This window comes from Pseudorca crassidens, chromosome 18, assembly GCF_039906515.1.
Source record: "Pseudorca crassidens isolate mPseCra1 chromosome 18, mPseCra1.hap1, whole genome shotgun sequence".
In the NCBI taxonomy this organism is placed as follows: domain Eukaryota; kingdom Metazoa; phylum Chordata; class Mammalia; order Artiodactyla; family Delphinidae; genus Pseudorca; species Pseudorca crassidens.
The window spans coordinates 47,222,183-47,247,951 of NC_090313.1; the positions used below are offsets into that span (position 1 = coordinate 47,222,183).

Sequence of the window (25,769 nt, forward strand, 5' to 3'; positions counted from 1 at the left end):
TAGTAGTGTTACCATACTAAGAACTGCTATTTGGCTTCAGGTTGTTTTGTAAGAAATGTGGCAAGCTGTGTAAGTCAGTTTATTCTGTAATTACAGGGAGGCATCAGTATGCTGTAATTGCCATTCTACAGAAGGCAATTAGTATGGGGTTAGTACCAGATGAACAAGAAAAATAACATTCAGCAAATAAAACATACAGCAAAACAATGTATTTAATAGTGCACTGGTTTTATTGATGGCAGAAGAAAAAATTCTTTCACTTGTAAAAGGTATTTGCTTAATTTATTGTATTGTTTCCCCCATTCTTTACGTGGGTTGAATTTTTGCCCCTAAAATCTGTCTTTTAGTTCTCCAAATAATAATATCCACCATGGCTCCATCTTATTCTGAAGGGCAAGTAGGAGGTCTATCAACAGGTTTTGACCAGGATGTTTCAGTCAACAGCTCCTTTCTTCACAAAGACTCTATTTAAAAAGAGAGGAAGAAAGTGAAACTGGACCCTCAAATTGACTTTTCCATACGCAAGATACACTGCTGAAACTTACCTGTAAATGTGAAGCGTTTGTGTAAGTATCAATAGATCACAAGTAGAGCAAATTGGACACTGTTAATTCATAAACATACTGATTTATAAATAAACTGATTTATAATTTCTATAAATCAGTATGTAAACAAAAAGCAAAATATTTTAAATAATTTTTTCTTCTAGAAATTCTTAAAGTACATCTCTGTCACTGTTAGTCTCTCTATTGCTAGCATGTGCACTTCAGGAATTCGGATTAACTGAGTAGAGTTTAACAGAGGATGACCTAAAAAAGATGCAGTCTGCCAATGCACTTCTACCCCCATTCTACTCACCTCCATTTCCCCTTTGAACACCTTTGAGCTGGTTTAGTCTCACAAGTAATTTACTTGAGTCTGTCGCCTCCCCCTGCCTGCCCCCCACCTTTATCAGATACCACTCTAGTAGAAACACTCTGGGTGGTGACAACAGAAAAGGCTGAGAGAGGTGGTGAGGGAAGCCTTGTTTGCTTCAGTCCTATTTCAGTCTCATGGATGAAAGAATGGTTGGGCAGGGATGGGTAGCATTCCCACGGCTGCATTCAAACAGCGCAGAAGTCTTCTGAGGTAAATAGTCTCCTGATTAGAAAATAAAGAGCTTTGGGTACTATTATCCTCACACGATGCCTATCCAGCTGGCATCACGGGGTCCTGTAATAATAGCTATCTTCATGGCAATCACTTCCCTGACCTTGATTTGAAAAATTTTGCAAAAAGATGCTGATCTAGATTGCCAAAAAAAAAAAAAAAAAAAGCCATTTAAAAATCCATCTTTTACCAGCTACAAATGGTGCTAAAACCTGGACCTTACAAAATAAACAAAGTCATGGTATTTATATAGTAGTCTATGCTTAGCTATTGGTTTCAAGGTTTCTGGTTAATATGCAAAACTGTGAAGGCTACTCTTTCATGAAACAAATAAGAAACTAGAAATAAAATTAAAAGTGAGTCACCATTTATTAAACCACTTTGCATACTTAGCCTTAACCTCCATGGCACTAGGGAGCTTCCTGCTGATGTGTGTGACAAGGTCTTTCTACACAGGTCTGCCATTTCTCTCCTTTTACAGCAGGACACGAGGCTGTAACTCTTTGACTGGACCAGTGCAATAGCTTCTTAGATTCTTTCCCTCCTGGTGTTGTAATCCATCCTACATCCAACAGCAATATTTATTTCTTTTTTTTTTTAATTGAGGTATTGTTTACAATGTTGTGTTAGTTTCAAGTGTACAGCAAAGTGCATCAACCATATGTATACATATATCTCCTCTTTTCTGGACTTCCTTCCCATTTAGGTCACCACAGAGCATTGAGTAGAGTTCCCTGTGCTATATAGTAGGTTCTCATTAGTTCTCTATTTTATACCTAGTAGTATATATATGTCATAACAGCAATATTTCTTAAGCTTAATTTTAATCATATAATTCTTATTCAGAAGTTCATGATAGCACCGAACACATCAAAGTCAAACTCTTAACGTGTCTAAAGCCGTACTCTTCTGCCACCACCAATAACTGGTATCTAATTCCTAGGACTCCAATAATGTCAGAGACCTCTCCAAATGCACATAGTTCTGGTCATTTTCATTGATTAAATAACTATGTATACTTTCTCTATCCATATATGCTCTTATCTCTAAGTTGTCTGTAACAATGACGAGCCCAGGAACTAGAGGTTTTGGGCCCTCTCTCCCCTCAGGGGGTGAATCTGACTTGCCAGCACTCTCTCAGACCTAGGCCTATTTCCCACATTGCCCCCAGAGACCTCCTCCTCCACTGAGCCCTAACTCCCAGCTATCTCTTGCTTTTGCTAAGCACTGATGTTGTCCTTAGTACCAGGCTCAAGCAGAATCTAATTCCCTTTCCACTTTGGGGGAAGTATATGAGTAGGTAGGGGTGGGCGGTGGTGGCGATGGTATAGAAGGCTTGTAAAAAACCTTCTTAGGATAATCAAAGAATGTAAATTACACATCAACAACTTTAAATCTTGGATTTAATACATTGATTTAAAAAACACTTACTTCGCAGCTACTATGGGTCATTCATCACCTAGCAAAGTACCCAAAACATAAAGATTATGACTACGAAATTATGTTCTTTAGAACTGATAAAAGAAAGTGTCTTAAGTGTTTCTTACTATCTTGAATAATTTTAAATAACAAAATCTTACAAAAATTTCAGCATATATTAGAATTCATGCTTATATTTGCTGGAAGTCAAATGGCTGGATACAGTGTATATCTTCTTTTTAAATGTTTAAGTTAAATGGAAACCAGGAATGAGGAAATTAAAACAAAATACACTACCAAATGTAAAATAGACAGCTAGTAGGAAGCACAGGGAGATCAGCTCCATGCTTTGTGACCACCTAGAGGGGTGGGTGGGATAGGAAGGGTGGGAGGGAGACGCAAGAGGGAGGGGATATGGGGATACATGTATGCATGTGGCTGATTCACTTTGTTGTACAACAGAAACTAACACAGTATCGTGAAGCAATTATACTCCAATAAAGATGTATTAAAAATAATAAAAAAATAAAAGGCCTATGCTAAAAACCTTTCATTTAAAATTATATCTTAAGAAAAAAAAGTAATAAATATATCAACTTAAAAAAAAAGAAAATAATATATTCAGTTGTGTGACAAAAGCAAAAAGTATAATTCTTATTGCTGAACCTCCCATTCAAAGATAGTATATTTAATTCTACTTCATAATTTTTCATAACATATGTTTGAACTAAGTACAAAAATGAATAAATAAGTTTTTTCAACCAAGATCACATGTGTCTTACTAATTAATTTTTAGAGTAAATTTTGCAGTGAGGTTTTTCTAGTGATACCATAATGGGACTGTCCCCCACCAAAATTAATTTTCTTACTGTGAGGATTTCCATGTCAACAGTATAATCCAAAGCAAGCATCTGGGAAAGATGGAAGTTTTAGCTCAGGGAACATAGCGAACCACTTAGATTGTAACATTTTAGTTGATTAGGAACAATTTGCACTGTACAAGATTGTAACGTTTTAGTTCATTAGGAACAATTTGCACTGTACAGTTTGATACGAATAAGCTACAATTACCCCAGGGCTATGGTTTATAATTTACTTTTAAGCAGTGTACTCTTTTTCAAAGGAAATTTTTGATGGAACTCTAATGTATAAAACATATGAAAGACACTAAAGAAGAGGCCAGAGGACTGAGAGTTCTACCCATTGGCTACCCATTGGCTACTCACGCCCACCATCTTCTCTCTACTTCTAGCCCTCCCTTCAACAGCCCTAAGGCACCCTTGAAGAGCCCTAGAGTCCTGCATCCACTGTCCTAGAGCAATCAGAGGGTTGAGAACCTTTGGCTTCATTTTAAAACCTGTTTTAAACAATTTAGAAGACCCTGGAAAGCTAACAGGGAATTCTGTTTTCATTTAACTTAAATAAGATTTAATTATAAGCACACTGAGCTTATTTTAAAAGTGGATGTTCAACCGTGCACAATGTAAAGTTGCTGAAGTCCTTACGTATACTTTGATTCTGCTTTGGTCAATTCTTGCATGCTACAGAAAAATGCCCAAAGTCAAGAAGTAGCTCTTCTGTGATACTGTGGGCAAAAGGTCACGTTTGTTTACTTGACAGCCTTGTATTAAGTGCAAAGAGAAACCAACGATAAGAGGAAAAAGGTGCTATACTGGCTTACTCGGGTAAATCAGAAGTCAAATAGCATCAGGCTTCTGCTCCAGGCACACTATTACATAAGGAGCAAAGGGCTAGAAAATACAGGAAAACATTTCTTCATTTAGGATGACAGAACTAATTTTTAACCAATGAAAGAGCTTTGGGGAAGCTGCAGGAGATATAAGACTTCCCATTGCTGTCCAGAAATATAATGTGAGGCATACGTAATTCTTACTTTTCTAGTAGCCACATTAAAAAGTAAAAATAAACAGGTGAAATTATTGTAATAACTTTTTATTTAACCCAATCTATTAAAATATTATCATTTTGATATATAAATAATAAAAATTATTGAGTTTTTTTTCAAACTAAGTCTGAAATCTGGTATGCATTTTTTATTTATAGCACATCTCAATGCAGGCTAGCTGCATTTCAAGTGCTAAACAGTCTTGGCTGGTTTGAGAGTCACACAGTAGGGGACAAATACAATGTGGATAACAGCATTATCAGAATGAACAGCTGAAATAAGGAATTGGGAACAATTTCTTAAAAATTCTCAATAGTCTTGCTACTAAGAAGAGACTAAGAAAAAAGATATAAAGTCTAAAATAGTCTTATGTGATGTATAACAAAAGCTGTAACGGGAAAACTCTAATTATTAAAAAAAAATATTCAAAAACACTGGCATAAGGAAAAAATAGAAATGTTACCAAAGATGGTGAAAGTATTTCTTTCTAAAAACATATTAAGAAGTAAGGTCTTTGTTCATCAAAATGAGAATGTCTTAGATTGGTCCTATAATTTGCTGACTTTGTTATATTTCTCTTCCTTCCTACTGAAGATGATTTTCAGATACCACCTCTCTTTCTGAAACTCTAAGATGAAAGTTTCTGTACTGACAGCATAAGGCCCCAAAATTACATCTCAATAAGCAGTCATGTTGTCTTCATCCAATTCCTGAAGATATATATGAAACATTTCCTCTTTCTTAAAAAGAACTGAAATCAATTAAACAAAAAATAAACTCAATTACCCAGGTTGATAATTATTTAGTCCTTTGTTTTCTTTCATCTTCTTCCTGCTTTCAAACCTATAGTCATTTCACTGATTGTCATCACCTCCAATAGAAAAGAGTAGGTATAGAGAAAAAAGGGGATTAGGGATAGCATTTGCAGGGAAAGGTTTGGAGAAAAAGTAGTTTGTAACTATGGTATTATCTTAAATACTTTATAATTGAAAGTAGTTTTAAAACATTAGTTTTCTTCTATTACAGGCAAACCCCAGAGATACTGAGGGCTCAGTTCCAGACCACCACAATAAAGTAAATATCGCAATAAAATAATCACCTTAAGTTTTTGGTTTCTCAGTGCATATAAAAGTTATATTTACACTATACTGTTGTCTATTGAGTGTGCAATAGCATTATGTCTAAAAAGCGATGTACATGCCTTAATTAAAAATACTTTACTGCTAAAAAGTGCTAACCATCATCTGAGCCTTCAGTGAGTCATAATCATTTTGCAATAGTAACATCAAAGACCACTGACTACAGATCACCATAACAAATATAATAATAATAATAAGTTTGAAATATTGTGAGGATTACCAAAATGTGACACAGAGACAGAAAAGTGAGCAAATGCTGTTAGAAAAATGGCACTGATAGAATTGCTTGATGCTGGGTTGCCAGAAACTTCCAATTTGTAAAAAATGCAATATCTGTGAAGTGCAATACAATGAAGCACAATAAAATGAGGTAGGTCTATATGTTATTATGAAATATTATATATATATAATATTTATATATTATTATATATAATAATATATTATATATAACTGGACTTATATATTTAACATGATAGTATCTTTCTTTACATGGAAAGCTCCTCACAATGTCAACTTTACCTTCTCACATTAGGTCCGAGCCTGGGGAGGTTGGTAGAACTGCTGGGTTGGCCGAGTGGATCGTCTTGGCTGGCCATCACCTCCTCTACGGAATTCAAGAGTTTGGTCATAGGTGGCTTCTTCTTCCTATTTGCAAAGAGTAGTGATTTAACATGTTCAAAACAGTTCCAAGTTTCCTACATTAAATACATTTTATGGTCCCCATTTTGATATACCCTCTTAGAAGCTGCCCTGGGATTCACATCTGTCAATTTTTATAATAGTAGGCGGCAGGGGAAAGAAAAAAAAAGGCAAGGACATTGTTAAAACTCTTTTGGTCCTTGTTAATAGAAGGATGAAATTTATAGTAGTAACATTAGAATCAAATTTAATTCTAGAAAAGGAAACTATTTCCACATAATATTATGGTTATCGCCTCAAATGACTTGACACAATGTGGTGAAAACACAGAAAAGCGAGCAATGTAATACAATTTTAATTGAATATTTGGGCTTCTAAATATTTCCAGGTATTTATCATGGAAAGGGGTTTTAGTAAGATATGGAAAAGGGATTGAGGAGCCAGAGAATGTTCACCAGCTGTTTGTCCTCATCTGATGAAATCTCCAACATCGTTAAGAACCTTACATCTAGAGACAGGAAAAAAATAATGGATTGGAATGAGGAGAGAAATACAATTTCCATATAAAGAAAGCTTCATGCAAGACACAGCAATCGCCACAGTAAGACGCAAACTGTTTTCTTCTCATATTCTTTCTTACTAAGGGGGTAGAACCAGCAACTCAAGGAATGGCATGGATAAATTAGTATAAGCAGAATAAACAGCAGAAACAGTATAGTTAATTACAATATTTGAAAAGGACTTAGAAGCAACATAAATGTAGCCAAAAGCCACACTGGTTTCTTACTGAGTGCTGCCACCCTGTTATTTTAGTGTTTTAAATTAATGCAGCTGTGAAGTATGTTCCCTTCATAGAAAAAAATTGGCTCTCATTTTTGTTTATGAAAGAAACAGTATCTATTTCAAAAGCAGAGTTTAAATTCCAGCTGAATTATCAGAGCACAATAATTTGCATGATTTAGGAAATTTATCCTATTTCTTCCTATTCCTCCTTAATCGTTGAATCTTCTGTCCCAAAAGATTGCTTTCCTTTGAGCCTAAAAGCAAATGGAGTTACATGAAAGACTGAGTTCTATTCTTTAATTTTTACAGATCAACTATTGCAATTTTACTTGATGCAAGTAGAAAGATGCTATGATAATTTGATCAAATCCTATTATTTAGAAATGATATTTAATATTTGGCATGAACATATCACTCATTAATAGGCATTCTCCACGGTATTCTTAAGAACCGTTATCTCCATTTTATATAAAGGACACTGAAGTCCAGGAAAGCTTTGTGACTTTGCCCTAATGCTTCAAAGATAAATCTGAGTTTTGATTCAGACACTGCTATTTAAATCCTTACGTCTCAGTCTGCATGTACAAGAAATAAACTAATTGCCCAAAATTAATGATCACCCTTAAGGGGCCATCATCACCTAAATAAGAGAATAGAGAAATCTGACAATACATCTGTCATAACTCAATAACAACATTTTAGAGACAAACTTCCAGATTAGTTCTCCTTTCTCTATGCCCCTTTCATTAATAATCAATCTCAAAATGGTTAGAAGTATCAGATATTATGTCTATAATTTAGTAAAGCAATCAAATGCAGGAAGAAAAATTAAAGTACTCAGAAAAGAAGAGAAATATTTTTTTATTAATATGGTCACTGCTCTGAATGATTATTGTCAAATCTTATAGCTAAATTTGAAAAGAAACTATTTTTATGATATATGACATTTGCAACTGTGCATATTAACTGAGAAGGATAAAAATGTGTTTGCTGCTGTAGAAGGTGAAGTAATTATTCTAGGAATTAGAATGGAATATTATTATTCTCCACACCCAGCTGCAAAACTGGTTAGAGGACATCTAAAAACCTATATACTTTATCAATAAAATATAGTATTAAAGGTAGGACCCTACATTTACTGAGTGAGTGACCTGGATTTATATAATAAATATGCCATTGCTATTTGAAAAACTATCTCTATTGTTTAAAAGAATCTCAGACTATACTAGTCTGAGTATAATGGTTTTATAGAGATGACCGATTAAATGGTTTTATAGAGATGACCAACCATGAGATTTCTTTGACATTATTTGATGTCTTCACAATCATTTTATACAAAATGGAAGCAAAAAATAAAAATAATTCTGACAGCTTGGTTTTCAGTTGTCAAAGGCACAATCTTGCTCTTTTAACTTTGAAATATTCTTCCCACAGAGCAGTCGGGGGCAAACCTGGTTACCCACAAAAATCACTTCATACAGTTTAGAGCTAGTAATTTTTAGCACTGAATGAGCACCCCTTTCCATATAATACACAGCTCAATTTAATAGAGCAGTTTATTTGGAGTCATCTTTGAATGAAATTTATACCTTTATCTTCTTCCTTTAGTTTCACTACTCTGTAACAGCTTTAGAACTAAAAAAAAAAATTAATTTCACAGTTCATGAACATTTAAAAAAAAATCTGACAGTATTTTGAGCTGGCACAGTCCTGGAAGGCTATCTGGTCTGTCCCCTTAGATTTGACAGATGAGGAATCTCTAAACCCAGAGAGGTGATTTTCCCAAGTCACAGAGCTCACTAGAGGAAGAGGCCAGACCAGGGCCATTTTGTTTCTAACTCAGACAAGGTTCTTTAAAAGATTGGTGATAACGTTCACAAAAATGGAACTGACCAATGCCATCTTCAACAAAGCTTTTGAGATTTAGAACCATTTTATTGGGACTCAGATTTTTGCTCACCATGCTATCAGATTTACCTGGTTTTAAAATACCAAATAAATAATATTCAAAATGTGCCCTCTTTTTATGCCAATATTTAGTAGTTTATTACTCCTTTTAATGAAAAGATACATATTCAATAATCATTGTGACACCAAACATGAATGAAGTGATATGTTGAAAGGAAAAAAAGAGTCACAGCACCAATGCAAAAAGGAGATACACAACTTCACCTATAAAACACATTTGACGGGTCACAACTACACCCTTCCTGCATATCATTTTTAGTCTCTCGATAGCACAAACTACATCTTGAGTGAGAATACAGACAAATACACTATTTCCTCATTTATAAATGAGCTGTTGGAAAAGCTCATTGTAAATCAGTTACTTCGAACCTGGAACATACTTCAGTAGGAGGTGTGAAACACATTTAAATACAGGTCAGGTTCTCTGTTCCACAAATAAAGGTGATGTGCAGATAAGCATATAAACCACCACTCTAAAGAAGGTGGTGGATCTGGTGGTTCTCAACTGGGAGTGATTTCCCTACCCCACAGTGTGGGGGCAGGGGAGGTAGCCAATGTCTGGAGACATTTTTGGTTATTACAAGCTGAAGGAGTAGGTGGGGGGAGTTGCTACTACATCCAGTAGGTAGAGGCCAAGGATGCTCTCTAGGCAAATGGAGGAGGAGGAAACTTCCTATTCCTAAGTGCCAGGACAGCCTGGAAAATAATTCTGAAATTCAGGAAGTTTGGGTTTGCCACCCTTTCCCTTTTCCTTTTCGGATATTTCTTCTGCCTCTGTCTCTAATGCCTAAAAGCTGCGTTTATGGAACTTCTGTGGGGAGGTCTCTATTCGCTGACAACACTATGTTTTCCTCTGCTTCAGCAACATGTTCATACTTACTTAACTTACTGAATTGCCTCATCTTACATTACCATTTCTTCAGCATTTTTGCACAGCAATGACTTTGTAAGGAGAAAACGATTATTGATTACTGGTGGGAGTAGGGAACAGGGATGGCAATTCTCTTCACAAAAAACTTGGAAAAACTAACTGATATTGTCACCTCTAATAGCTACTTTGTGTGAAATTTAATAAAAATTTTTCTAGTCAGTTCCTTTTAACAATTTGCACAGTAGTCACAAAAACACAAGCCAGCATACAAAATGTATACAACGTACCCTCAACAATAATCCTTGAACTCTGAATATTTTGAACACTGAAATCTTAATGAGTACATATCTCCTTGAGTGATTCACATATGAACTACTTATGAATTTCCAGACCACCTTTGCCTGTCTGGTTAACTTGTGTAGTCAGTTTATAGAAATAGCAACTAATTTTAATATAAAACCTAAGCAAACAATAATTTTAAAGACAAACCTGCTTTCCCAAAATATCATGTAATAAAGGCAAAATAGGGACAGTAAAAAGATCATTGGTTGCCAAGGGTTAGGGGGGATGGAGGGATGAATAAGCAAAACACAGGAAGATTTTTAGGGCTGTGAAACTATCCTGTATGATACTATTATGGTAGATACATGTCCCAATACATTTGTCCAAATCCAATGCACACCATGAGTGAACCCTAATGTAAACTATGGGCTCTGGAAAATAATGATGAGTTAATGTAGGTCTATCAATTGTAACATATGTACAACGGATAGATGGTGGGGGATGTTGATAAACGGGAGGAGCTATGCATGTGTGGGGGCGAAGAGTATGTGGGAAATCCCATACCCCTCTCAGTTTTGCTGTGAATCTAAAACTCCTCTATAAAATAAAGTCTAAAACAAACAAACAAAAAAACAGGCTGTAAAGTAGGCCACATCAGTGGGATACTTTGCGCCTCATATATTGCTGATGTGGTAGATATTTGATGAAATATTTGTTGACCTGCCTTATTAAAATGGCACATCTTGATCCATTCAGAGTCTTCCTGTGGTTATCCATAACTAAAATATGAGAATTAAATTTCTTTCACCCTTGGGATGCCATCAGCATTAATTAATGTATGAAAACCACTTTGAAGATTATTGAGCTCTCTGAATTGGCTCTAGGTTGTATATATAATTTTGATTATACCTTGGATATTCATAACATTTCCTCTTGGTTTCCACTGGAAAACTCTGACCTTTGATTTTGCTTTTTAGTCCAAGTAATGAAATAAAGTACCTCTGCCCCATTCAAAAACAAAAACAAAAATTCATGTAATGGATTCCAATAGTAGAACTTAAAATATTTTAAGTAATCTATTTTAGATCAATTATACTAATATTCTATTATATTAGAGCAACTGAAAATTGGATAGTAATAAAGTAATTGAAGATTATGGATAACAGCTGTGCCTACAGGAGTCAAGTATTATGATTAACACTGACCTTAGTTTACCAATTATTCTTGTTTAAAAATATATTCCAATTCCATATTTACAACTCCACCACAAAATAAACTGGGTCTGTCTGTGGTAGCCTGGAACCACAGACTACAAAACAGATAGTTTCTGTAAAGAACAGTTAGTCCAAAAAACTAAGAAGCTATAATTTGCTCAGGTAATTAGTACCATAACCTGAGTTAGTAGGTCTTCTGATTCATAGTCCTGTCTGCCCTTCACACTATGCTTCCAAGTAATGAGGACAAGAAATACAGACACAGTGAATGCCAGAATTGGAAGAGGATTTGGGGATAATCTAATTGAGCAAATTTAAATTTTAAAAATCATCATCTATTTTTGGGGTAAATGTGACACTCTTCTTTCAAATGAAATTTTATACAGAATTCCAATATAAAATAGATGGGCTCAGGTTACAGTGGGTGTTTTTACATACAGTATCCCCTTGGCTTTCTCTTCTTTAGTTCTTCCAAGTTCTGTAACCCCTAAAGCACAAAAACTAAAACCCAACCTGGTTCAACCTCTGCTGTACACTAGGAACCAGCTAGGTTGAGTGGCTTGATTAATATAAGAAAATGAACTGCTGAAAGAACAGGAACGGGAACACAGGCCCCTGACTCAGTTCAGAGACCGTTGTCTTTGCGTTTTATCACAGGGAAAATCTAAACCCTGCTTTTGACTTCTATGAATTAAATTTCTCATTTGACAATACAAACTCACCTTCTATACCTAAATGGGGAAAAATAAAAATCTCAGCCTTCATTAAACATAAGCAAAATAAGCAAATTTTATGCTAATAAACTAATTTATCTGTTTTTGAAACTTTGAGTGAAATAAGATACCATTTTAGAATAAAGTGTAATGCAGAATTATAATCCCTCTTTCCCTCAGAGCAGCTCTAAGATAATCTGTTTAATATACCAGGTCCAGTAATAATTTATTTTAACCAAATATTTTGTGGCAGAAAAAAACCCCACACTGCTACAAGTAAAAGAATGAAATTAGAACACTCCCTAACACCATACACAAAAATAAACTCAAAATGGATTAGAGACCTAAATGTAAGACCAGACACTATAAAACTCTTAGAGGAAAACTTTGGAAGAACATTCTTTGACATAAATCACAGCAAGATCTTTTTGATCCACCTCCTAGAGTAATGGAAATAAAAACAAAAATAAACAAATGGGACCTAATGAAACTTAAACACTTTTGCAAAGCAAAGGAAACTACAAACAAGACGAAAAGACAACCCTCAGAATGGGAGAAAATATTTGCAAATGAATCAATGGGCAAAGGATTAATCTCTAAAATATATAAACAGCTCATGCAGCTCAATATTAAAAAAACAAACAACCCAATCAAAAAATCAGCAGAAGACCTAAATAGACATTTCTCCAAAGAAGACATACAGATGGCCAAGAGACACATGAAAAGCTGCTCAACATCACTAGTTACTAGAGAAATGCAAATCAAAACTACAATGAGCTATCACCTCACACCAGTTAGAATGGGCGTCATCAGAAAATCTACAAACAACAAATGCTGGAGAGGGTGTGGAGAAAAGGGAACCCTCTTGCACTGTTGGTGGGAATGTAAATTGATACAGCCACTATGGAGAACAGTACGGAGGTTCCTTAAAAAACTAAAAATAGAATTACCATATGACCCAGCAACCCCACTACTGGGCATATATACCCAGAGAAAACCATAATTCAAAAAGACACATGCACCCCAATGTTCATTGCCGCGCTATTTACAATAGCCAGGTCATGGAAGCAACCTAAATGCCCATCGACAGACGAACGGATAAAGAAGATGTGGTACATATACACAATGGAATATTACTCAGCCATAAAAAGGAATGAAATTGGGTCATTTGTAGAGACGTGGATGGATCTAGTGACTGTCATATAGAGTGAAGTAAGTCACAAAGAAAAAAACAAATATTGTACATTAACGCATATATGTGGAACCTAGAAAAATGGTACAGATCAACCGGTTTGCAGGGCAGAAACAGAGACACAGATGTAGAGAACAAACGTATGGACACCAAGGGGGGCAGTGGCGGGGGTAGTGGTGTTGGTGTGATGAATTAGGAGAGTGGAATTGACATATATACAGTAATATGTATAAAATGGATAACTAATAAGAACCTGCTGTATAAAAAAATAAAATTTAATTAAAAAAAACCACACTGATTCAAGACAAGAAACAAAATCGGATTCAAAATCTAACTACTAAGCAACTGGTCCAAAATGCATGGCTGAGAATATAATGTTTTTTTTTTCTTCCTTTCACTGCCATTTTAATAGAAAAAGAATATAAACTTCTATATTACAAAATATATTTCATATTTTTTTCAAAAGAAACTTAAAAAACACTAACTTTATAAAATAAATGGATGTTTAAAAGCAAATTCTGGATGGTACTGCATCAATGTGGGCAAAAAGTGTATTAGGGTACAAATACCCATTTTACTATGGGTACAAAGTGTCAGTGAATACAGAGAAGAAATTCCAAGTGAATAGTGTTCTGACCGCTATGATCTTTTGATCTCTATACCACCTCACTTATGATTCAGAGGCTGATCTGCGGATCAGTTCCCCCAAATAAGCAGTGATTGCCTTCAATCTATTATTAAAGTTTTGTTCTATTTCCATTTGCCCTCAGGCCCAGCCAAGGACGCCACCTGGTTGATATTAGCACTTCTTGGAAGAAAATAAATGATATTATTAGTGATCTTCTGGGAAAGTCTGAAAAATTTCTAAGCCATCAGGAGACATCATGGTGCTGATGTCGAAGATCTCGGCGGTGGTGTAGTGTGGTCCTCCCCAAGGAGGGCTGAGAAACACGACATCAGCCTTTAAACGAGAAGCCAGCTGCAGGAAATCTCCACAGATGAACTCAATCTTGTCTGCTACCCCATAAATTTCTGCATTACTGTGAGCAAGATCGATCTTAACAGGATCAATATCAATGGTGATCACTCTCTTTCCTGTTAAGGCAAACTGAATGGTATTTCCTCCAACTCCACAAAATGCGTTGACTACGGTGTCACAGTGGAAGGACGGGCTGACCCTGCCAGCAATGTGCTCAGCGATCTCGGGTGTAACTGAAAACCAGCCCTCTCTGTCTAATTTAATCCCATCGTCAAAGCGGGAGAAGAGCCTGTATCTCTGGGCCCAGTACTTTGCCAGCTCGGGCACAGCGGTGATCTCAGGAGGCAGACCAATTCCCTTTCTGTTCTTGCTCTTCTTCTTCTTCTTTTTATTTTCAGCTTCGGCTTCTACCTGAAGATGGTCTGGTGCAGCCTTGGTGGGGCAGTCACCCTCATCTGTCACTGCTGCTTCTGTGCTATCCCTGTCAGTTTTCTCTGTTCCCACTTCCCCAGCTGAAGACATGGCACGACGCTTTCCAGGTTCTGGCTCACTCGTCTCCGGTGGGTCATCCCCTTTTTCAACAGACACTTCTTGTTCCTCTGAACCACTGCTTGTGCAAGTATCTTGAACGTTGTTATGAGAAACTGACTCCTGCGATGCTTCCTCATGCATTGGTTCATTACCCATTTTAGGAATTTTTCTACCTTATTCAAAGTTTTGCTTTTCTTGAAAAGAGTTTTTCCTGGCTCTTCAGTGAAGAAGATGTGTTTGTTTTTCATATTGATTTGTCTTCTCATGTCCAAGTACTTTGACTTGTACTTCACATTCTTGTGTGGATACTTGACCCGCCGGTGACTGAAATTTGAAATTCCACCATATTTTTGTCCTGAGCCATGCTTGAATCCTAGAAGGGAACCGTCGACATCAAAGTCTGAATTCGGGTTTTCATCAATGTCCAGTTCGTGGCTCCTCTTGAATTTGCTTGGCTTCTGTTCAGGTGGATCTTTGCCACTCTCATCTCCATCAGTGCCGATGAGGTGTGGTCTGTCTGTGATTGTGTTTGCTTCTGATGACTCTTGTGAATCCTGAGCTGGTTGGCTTGTGCTTCTGTTCCCAGACAAGCTGTTTTCCTTGCTTCCTCCATTACATGGTTCACTTTGGCCCTAAGCAAGGCATTCTCTTCTGCTGTCCATCACAACTCACAGAGGGATCTAATCGGCTCTGTTCTACATCCTCTGAATTCAGACTTATATTACTAAGTCCATCAAGAATTTCATTATGATCTTTATCACTTGAACTAGAGCTTTCGCTATCCATTGATGAAGATGGAGAAGAAAGTTCATCTGCTTTCGTGCGATTTTCGTCTTTCTTGTTGTCAACTACTGTTTTAGACACACAAGTATCTGTATCACAGCTTTGTGAAGCATGGAAAGTCCAACCCTGAGCTTCCCAATACTGAAACTGTTCCAAATAATACCAATACAGCTGGCTATAATGCTGCTCCCATTCCGCCTCTGTATTAGGGATGTTCCAGGGTTCTGAGGACGGCGTCTGACCTGCATGCTTTTCTTGCCAGCTTTGCCACAGCAGTTCCCCCTGGTATTCCTTCCAGTACTTCTCCCAGAGCTCCGTAATTTCCAGCTTTGGAGATAATGTATTTTCAGCAGGAAGATTCTCACCTTCAATGTCTTTTTTGGTTCGAAGTTTATACCTTCTGGTGTTCTCATTCTCAGATGAAGATGGATCATCTGAATCTGAAGCCAAAATGTCATCTTCCGCACATTCTTGTCTCCAAGATTCTCTCTTAATTTCATCTAAGTACTTCTTTTGATGTTTTTTCTCTTTTTAAACTTTGTTTCTAGTATTCATAGATACCTCAAAATTCTTATGTGCAGACACCCTACCACACTGAAGTGGCAGTCCCATACTTCTCATGAGTTCAGCCTCAGAATCAAGTTCACTTTCATCTGGGCCTACGGCTTTGCTGTCACGTGACTCTGCAGTGCCCTGGGGACGACCACCTTCTTCCTCTTCTGTAGCTTGCTCTCCTGCACTGTTGCCATCGTCTTTAACGTAGTAGCCTTTTAATCCCAAACTGCACAATTTCCGATCTTCCACAAACGCCCTGGAGCAGAGGCAGAGGATGCAGGAGCCCTCCCGCAGGTCTTCAAGGAAGAGACACATCTCCACCCCGGAGCTCCACTTCTCGCAGTACGTCGTAGCGCCGCAGAGGAGGCGGCCACGCCGCAAACAGCGCCGGAAGGCCTCCCAGCCGCTGTTCCGCTGCTGGGGACCGAGGGGAGGACTGGAGGCGTGCCTGGCTGCCAGGGAGGAACGGCAATACAATGTTTCAGGAGAACTCTGAGACATTTCACTGTGTTCTGATATTCTCTTTTTAGAAAAGAGGATATTCTCTAAAGTTACATAAGAATTAGGTAAGGATTATTGATGATTCTATCAGATATTAGGAAATCATCTGAATCCCTACCTCAAGGGTTTTATTCTGTACTCTGCCAACTAAAGCACTACCTAAATAAGACAACTAAACTTTAACATGGAAGAAAACTGGATGTTTCAATGACAGTTAAAGCAAATACAGTACTATCCACCATTGTCTTTCCTCTAACATCGTTAAGATCTTCTACTATTTAATACAAAGTAAACAAGCTATTTTTGGCAGCTTAGACACTCAAGAAAATGCAACTCAACATCAAAAGGCTGCATCCATATTTCAACTAGGAGAATATAATACAAAAAAGAGACTAGAAAATGTCACCCTTTTCAAACTTCAAATAATAAAAGTACTGATACTCTTCCATCAAAAACACACCCAACTTTCTTTAAAACTTGGAATAGAAAAAAGGGGAATGATTATTCTACTATGTGCCTGGCATTTTATCTCATTTAATCCTTGCAACAATGCTTTGAATTACTTAATCTCATCCTGCTACAGATGAACAAGCTAAGGCTCAGAGTAACTTACCCAAAGTTATGTAAGTGGCCATGCTTCAATAAGACCCCTGGGCTGTCCACTCCAAAGTTCTTTTCATGGCATCACATAGTGTATATTTTACATTTCTTGCTTCAGACAGTTTTGCTTATTTTTTTCTAATAGCTGGCTAAAGATTAATTTTAAATAAGTAGATGGCTTCTGCCCTGAGGCTAGTATAAACATTTAATGGTCAGCATCTTTGTTGAAATGCCATAGTGAAGTCCAAAGAATGAATATATGATTTGTAAAAATGTGTACCTCTCTCCAACTCATTTCCTCTTTTAAAGCTAAAGGTTAAATAGATTCCAAAGCTTGTCCAGAAGTCAGGGTAGGAAGCATATTTCTGCTCCAAAAGATGCCAATCTACTCAGATTCCCTTGAGAGATACCTTATCATGGCATTGGTATTTAAGACCTCAGTCTGTTAGGTCAGATCTGAGTCTGAGTTTAGACTCCACCACTTCCTAGATGTGTTACTCAACTTCTCTACATCTCAGTTTTCTCACATAGACAGCACTAATCAACTCATAGGTTTACAAGGAGCATTACATGAGATAATACCCAAAAAGAGTTTAGCAAATAAGCCATATACGTTGTCTATTATTCTGAATTAAGTAATTCTTTGACAGTAATATATACATGCTCACTTCAATTGAACTATCAAGACTCACAGATTTTGCTAAAAATCAGGTTTGCTGTTAAGAATATTCCTCAAATTGCTTTTGTCAGATAAGGAAAGTGGAAAAGCCACTGAAGAAAATGAAAGAGCCAATGCAAGGAGAAAGACTCTTGTCACCTGCTTGCCTTTTATTTCTTCAGAAATTTGAAAAACATCTATACACAAAAACTAATAATTTCACATTAAAAATCATTCCATTGTTACCACTGTTTTTGTTTCTTTTAGGAAGAGGTCTTCTTTTTTAATTATAGAGAAAAAGGGCAAATAAAACAAAGAAAAGGAGAAAATTAGCAAAGACACATTACTGAAAATGATTAATCAAAAGTTAAAGATATTATTTGCCTAAAATATGAACATTTTAAGAAAAAGCTAAAAATAAACGTGATTAACCTCTTTGAACATCTTGCCTTAATAACAAGACCATAACCTTAAAATTTTATCAAATGCCATAAAAAACAGAGACACTATTTAAACAGCAGAGGTATAGCAATGATGATTAATAATGAAAAATGCTTATCTATGCCTGTTGATATGTTTTCAGGTGATTGCCTATAAATTACTCTTGCAAAAGCAACTGCTTTCCCAAATATGCTAATTGAGCAAATATGTTTTAGAATATTTTACGGTTAAAACTTATGAGCACTAATCACAAGTGGTTAATCATTTCATTCCCTCATAAGTTATACCATTTTTACATCTTAAATTTGTAACTAATACAATATACTTTAAGAATGAATTAACTAATTCTTTCTCTGAAAGTAATAATTACCACATCATAATGCCAGACTGCTTTTTATTCTAAAACAGTCAGCCCAGTACATTTTATGTAACTGACCACTTGAGACAAGTACTTATGGTGTGCTTCAGTGACCTGTAATACAGACTAAAGAAACAGAATTAGAAAAAAAAACTCCACGTCAAATTGATAAAATACAGGCCAGATCTTTGCCATTAAAAAGTACTGAGTGTTGGAGTAGGGAAAGGAGACGACTTGACATGCTTTATATAACTTTAAGAAAAGGTTTGCAATATCTAACAGTACAGAAAATAAAATCATTTGCTAATGTTTTCACCCCTAAGGAACATAAGATTGACAGGAAAAGAATTAAAATTTTGAATCTTATAGCAGCTATCTATAAGATTACTTATAGTTATTTATAAATTATTTATAGTTATCTATAAGATTACGATGTAATAATCATTTTCACATTTAAATCCCATACATACCCAGCAACCCATATTAACAATGTCTGCATAATGAAGTAAAATGATTTCTCTATAGTGAAACATAAAGAAAATATGTTTAAAAGTCCTTATCAATTATCAGGCTAGTTAATAAAAGCTGTAGTTTAAGAATTGTGAGGTGCCCCAGGAGTCAATGATCTGATCTACAAGGTACAAAATTCATCCCCACACATCACACACAGGTGGTGTGATGGTTCTGTCTCCTTCAAATAAGTGGTGAAGGATGCTAAGGCTTTCTCAGGCAGCCAACCCCACTCCTTTGTATCCTCCTCTAGAAAGTGCAAACTACCCGGGCTTTCTAATTAAGCCTATGTCCTTTGCCATATGGAAGATTTTAAATTATTTTAAAACAAGTATTATGCCTTTCTCTTAGTCTTCTATTTTCTAAAATCAAAAGACTCAGTTCCTGGAATCATTTGTCAAATACCATTATTTCCACTATCTCCCATCATCTTGATCGTATTTTCCTTTATACATTTTAATATTTACTATTCTATGTAACCTAGTATTCAGAATAATATTGCATGTATGGTCTGCTTGCAACATAATACTACTATTTCCCATGATGAGCAAACTCTATATAATCATTAGTGCAATCTGACCTTGCTTTAATGTTTTTAGCAGCTGCTTGATCATTCCTTGCTCATACTGTACTTGTCAACAAACGAAATGTCTATAACCTATTCCCAGGTCTATTTCATTGTATATTTGAAGAGAATTATTTTCCCAACCTAAAGTTTTAAATTTAACTGTAATTGAATATATGCACTATTGAAAGATACTAACTACTTTGGCATAGTTTTATCATTGGTGTGTTCTGAATAACTATATAATATTAAGTCAGTTTTTCTAAAATAAAATTATCTTGGTAATTTGTTAGTTTTTTTTTTGCCTAGTGGAAATTGGAGGATTACCACCTAAAACATACATGGGTGGCTAAAATGTAGTTTAACCCTGAAACTAGATTCCAGTGAAATTTAGAAGATAAAAGGAGATTCACAGTATAAGATTAAGCTCTTAGGAATAGAACTGTAGGTTAAAGGAATAGGTTGATTCTTTTTCTACTCTTTGTAAAATATTTTCTAGCCCCTTGAGAAATACCTCTTGCATATACATCTTTGCTTCTCAATTTAAAATTCTCTAAATTTTAAAGAGAGAATTAAGACTGAATGAACTAAATAGTTGATAGTTACTTTACCAAAACTGTGTATCACATATTGAGTACAAACTTACTGCTATGATGAAATTTTTATATACATTATACAAAAAGTAGGTTGGTATCATTTATCTCCATTTACAGGTAAAGTGTAAAATCATGTGCTATGATGTCAGCAAGTCTGCAAACTGAACATCAGCTCTACAACTTATTAGCTCTATGATTTTAGGCAAGTTTCTTAATGGCTCTGAACTTGGATTTGTACTTTTTCATGTGTATTAAGTGGGAATACTAATAATTATTTCACAGGGTTCCTGTAGTTATTAAATCAGCTAACACAGACATATATGGTGCCTGGCGTATAAGTTCCAGTTATAAGCAGGCATTGTATAGAAGGAACTCCAATCTTCACATTCTCGATCATTTATTCTAATTATTTCAATATGTTGGTAAAGATATAACATATCGTCTTGCTGTTAACTAAGTATAAATTACTCTTAGTATGCTTAAATTTATGAGGTTTTTTCCCTCATGTTGAGATTTCAAAATGTTCGGTATATGAAGAGTTAGCTTTTTTTAAAAGAAATCATTTTCTTTCCAAGCTTAGCTTCTCTTCTCAATCATTTTTGATGGTTAGACTGTTGAAGAAAGAAAAGGTATCACAAAGCTTTTCTCCAAGAATAATAAGGGAGATAAACTCATTTCCATCAACTTAGGTAAAGAAAAATTAGACAGTATATATCACCTGATTTAATTAAGGCTACTAAACATATTATATTTTGCTGTAATAATACTATTTCTAGGTTTATTGAAATTCAGGAACCATGTTTTTAGTCACATGTAATTCCACACCTGAAACATCTGAGATGTTCAATAGAGGCTGGGGGAACTGATAATATACTATGGAGAATAATTTGCTCATCATCATACCCAAAGGAAAAGCAAATAAATGTTTGTTCCTACTGAATATGTAAATATTCTTGTAGTTCAAGAATGAAGCTATTGTTCCTTCTCCATTCAGCCATGGCTGGAACAATGATGGTAAGAAAACATCAGGAAGGTACAAAGTCTCTGCATTAGAGTCAAAAGATTTTCTTGGGTGCTTCAAATACCCAAGAAATAGATCAAAATCAAGTGCTTATACAAATAGATCAAAATTTACATTTTAAATACATCATAAAATTAATAAAACAAAATGGATGTGATATCATTTAGATGCTACAGTTCTTACTGTATAACACAAATTATCCACAATGCTTAATATGTACCTACTGGAAAGTATTAAGGTAAAACAATTAACTTTTTAAAACTTCTAAATTCATCCATAAGATTATTTAAAGTGTACTCCTTTATGCAACTCAAAACTCCTTCCCCTTCCTCTCACTTTCTCCCCCACATACAATGTAAGCTGCTTATTAAAATAAAAAGTAAGGCAAATAGGTCCTCTGGACAAGAAGGGACAGTAGGCTATCAGTGATGGTGTCTATATTGTACAAGAATTGGTAACACTGAGAATTACTAATTAGGGCTTAATAAGAAATCAGTAAGAGGACTTCCCTGGTGGTGCAGTGGTTAAGAATCCGCCTGCCAATGCAGGGCACCTGGGTACGAGCCCTGGTCCTGGAAGATCCTACATGCCGCAGAGCAACTAAGCCCATATGCCACAACTACTAAGCCTGCGCTCTGGAGCCCATGAGCCACAACTACTGAGCCCGTGTGCCTAGCGCCCATGCTCTGCAACAAGAAAAGCCACGGCAATGAGAAACCCATGAACCACAACGAAGAGTAGCCCCCTCCTGCGGCAACTAGAGAAAGCCCGCACACAGCAACAAAGACCCAATGCAGCCAAAAATAAATAAATAAATACATTTTTTTTTTTTAAAAAGAAAAATAAATAAGACTAGTAAAGTTTATGGCACTCCTTCAGAGTGTAAAATGCATGATAAAATAGTCAAATTTCACTTTCATTATCTATGGATAAGAGCAGCACACTCTCTTAAAAGCTGTATTGAAACGAGGAGGAAAAGCCTGTCCAGGGTTAAACACTAATTTATGCAAAAGCCCCATTTTGACAAGAATCCTGTCAATGTCAAGCAGCAGGTACACAGACAGCAGGACAGGCTGAAAAGCTCTGTGTCAGAGCTGGGATGGAAGTCGTCAATTTATGAAGGCTGTTATAAACCATAGGATTTCAAAAGTGTGAAAGAAAATGATGGAAATTTTTATAACTTTGCAGGCAATACTATTAGCTTAATGGGAATGCAGTTCTTTCACTTTATGAGAAAAACTAGTTTACTTTAAAAGACTTGTGAATTTTTCTATTAGGGCTATATTGTAAGACTCTTAATATAAAAGTCTGTTATCCTAGTAACATTCAAACAGAAAAGAAAACTTTAACAGGAAATATAAAAGGAAAAAAAAATTAATTCAAAGAAAAAGATGGTACAAGGAAGCAGTTTCAGTTTCCTTCCCAACTCCTGATCTGGAAGTTCCAATCAGTAATTGCTGTGGCAGTCAAGGGTCAACAAATATTACTCTGAGGAAGTGAACAATAAGGGAGGCTGCTATTTCTAAATCCTTGAAGGAAAACTAAAGAAATGGAAACAAAAGTAATTAAGAACCTATGTGCCAGGCATTTCAATCATTTGATGACTGAACAAAATATTTATTGAGGAGCTACTATGTTCTTTAAGACAACCAAAAGATTATGTATCTTGCCCAGGTTATGCTGGACTCTAAAATCCATGCTCTTTCCACACATCCCAGTAGATACAGAGGCTGAAGGAGAGAATTGCCTATCATGTTAAACTTTTACAAGGCTTATATAAATAGATCAAAATCAAGTGCTTTCCATCTCATTTACATTTTAAATACATCATGAAATTATAAAACAAAATGGATGTGATATCATTTAGGTGCTATAGTTCTTACTATAAAACACAAATTATCCACAATGCTATCTACTCTGAGCACCGCCTACTATGAATCACTCAATGAGAGAATGAACTACCCTGAAATGGCTACACTATCAATAAGCAGCTACTATACTTTAAATAAATTAGTGTTAAGTAAAGAGCTTAGAATAACGTTGGGTACAACATTAAGTGTTCAATAAAGTTAGCTATCATTACTCCTTCACAAGTGTAAAGTTCCATTCTTTATAATGTCACATACAACACAGTTTCTCTTTTATTGGTTTGAGTCAAGCAATTTGCATTATTCTAGAGAGTTACAGAGGTTGAGAACACATAAGGCTAAACGAGCCTTGATGTGGCACTCTACATTTACAAAGTGATTTTACAATTATTGGTGTCAATAACCAATGTAATACAAAAGTGAGGCTGAGAATCTGGTCAATTAGCAGAATGTTCATTTTTCTTCCAGTGAAGAAAGGAACCCAGAGGCAATCTTCTTTACTGAGACAAATCCTACTAGCTTACCAAATACAGTACATTTGTCCGTCAATACCCATGAGTGACTGGCTCCAGGACTACCCCATCATATCAAAATCTGTGCGTGCTTATATAAAATGGTACTATAGTATTTGCATATAACTGACACACACCCTCCTGTAGACTTTAAATGATCTCTAGATAACGTATAATATCTATTACAATGTAAATGCTATGTAAATTGTTGCCTGCATGCAGCGAAGTTAAGTTTTGCATTTTGGAACTTCTTATAATTTTTTTTTTTAATATTTTTGATACACGGTCGGTGGAACCTGTGGATACAGAGGGCTCACTGTAATTGTCTTTATGAAATTCATCCAACTTAGTGTCCCCCACCCTTGGTATCCACAGACATGGAGACTTTTCTGAAAAATATTACTAATGAGAAGGAAAAGTATAATAAAGCAGTAAAATTCACCAATACAAATATTTTCACACCAGATTTTTCCCATTAACTATTACATGTTCCAAGACATTTACCCTCAGAGGCTTAGATGAATACAAACAATTCTGCTTTGTCTATGTAATTGGCAAGTTCCTAAATTTACCTAAGAACTTATAATACATTTTAAATAAAGGATGTTCATCAATTTCATAATTTGATAAACCTCATAGTATTGTTTCTGTTTAATGAGTGTTATCACATTCTGTGGCATAAACTTTGAGACAGATAACTTTCCTAAGCTCTCTTAGGAAAGTTGAAAGTAAGTTGTTGAGGCTCTTTTTCTTCAGAAATCTTTATCAATATTTTGGTATGGTAGCAATGAGAAAGGGCTGTCCACTTCAATAGCAGAATAAGAATATTCCATGGTAGCTTATAAATTAACTCTATGATTGTGAACAGCATGTGTTCTTAACTGGTTTCATATTTGGATTTTGTTTTATAATTCCATAGCTAGACAACTCTTTATAACTGTCATGCAAATATTATGATGAGCATTTAAAAAATTTTTTCCTTATTTAAAACTGTGTCCATGTTAGGAAAATCTCCTTCTGTAAATAGGTCAGTTAATAGAAAAGTCAATAGGTTAGGTTTTAAGAGATTAAACAGGAGTTTAAAAATTTTCTACCTTATTTTCTTCTTTTCTCCTTACTGAGATAAGCCACTCTAAATGAACATTTTAGTAACTATCACAATTTTTTAAACAATGATATCTCTCACATGCTTGCACACTTGCACACCCAAACATACACAGGGTCACTGCATCTTCGAAGGTTCAAATACCTAATTAACATTTTTATCTATTTAATGTATCACTACCTGGCATGAAGATTAGCTCAAGAAGGCCTGAAACTTTTGTTAACATTCCTAGGATTATACTAAATTTACTAGCAAGAGCTTAAAGCCATTTTCACAGGGCATTTTCCAATACTGAATTCTGCTGAGGTCCTAGGGCAATAACATAGTCATTATGACTGTGCAGACTTTCAAATATCAGGTCCTTAATGAGAACCTCTACTGAAAATGGGCTGAGTGGTTAACTTGTTAGTTTCTACTTAATAAACTTGTAAAGTTCTTCTCATTTTTGTATCCACTTAAACTTTTCCTGCAGCTACTAAAAGACCAGAAACTGAGAATGAACTCTCACAGAATGCTTTGCGCGTAAGTTTTACTAAGGGTTGAAAACTTCTGCTGTGAAAATACATTCTTGGTCAGCTTCTTCTCCCATTTTCCTGGGTGGTTTCTAAATCTTTACATCTCTCTTCAAAATTCCTCTCCTATTCTTGACCTCATTACTTTGAACAGATGACCTGCTTTTACTTGACAGAAAAGAGTTCATTAGTGAAGGATTATTCACCTTCCTTCCCTGAAACCCAGCTTACTCTCATCCACACCTATATTTACTTCCTTCCTCTCTTCTCTTTAGTACTCCTCAACATACCCAAAGTCACCCAAAGTGATCGTACCCCACTTTCTCACCACAGCCTGGATTTTTTTTAATCCTTACACCTATTTTTACAACCTCTCTTTCTCTCTTTTCTTCACTCTGC

The 25,769-nt window shown here is 35.6% G+C and overlaps 1 protein-coding gene and 1 pseudogene across 1 annotated transcript in view; both read right to left on the reverse strand.

The window, feature by feature from the left end:
• Positions 1-207: 207 nt before the first annotated feature.
• TDRD3 (tudor domain containing 3) overlaps positions 208-25,769 on the reverse strand; it is a 203,839-nt gene continuing 178,277 nt past the window's right edge. Inside the window, exons 13-14 of the mRNA XM_067713741.1 lie at positions 6,133-6,258; positions 208-464 (exon numbers count right to left, since the gene is read on the reverse strand). Of these exons, the coding sequence (XP_067569842.1) occupies positions 6,142-6,258 (117 nt within the window). The 3' untranslated portion in view covers positions 208-464; positions 6,133-6,141. The remainder of the gene's footprint in view (positions 465-6,132; positions 6,259-25,769) is intronic.
• On the reverse strand, positions 6,265-16,505 carry LOC137211358 (trimethylguanosine synthase pseudogene; annotated as a pseudogene).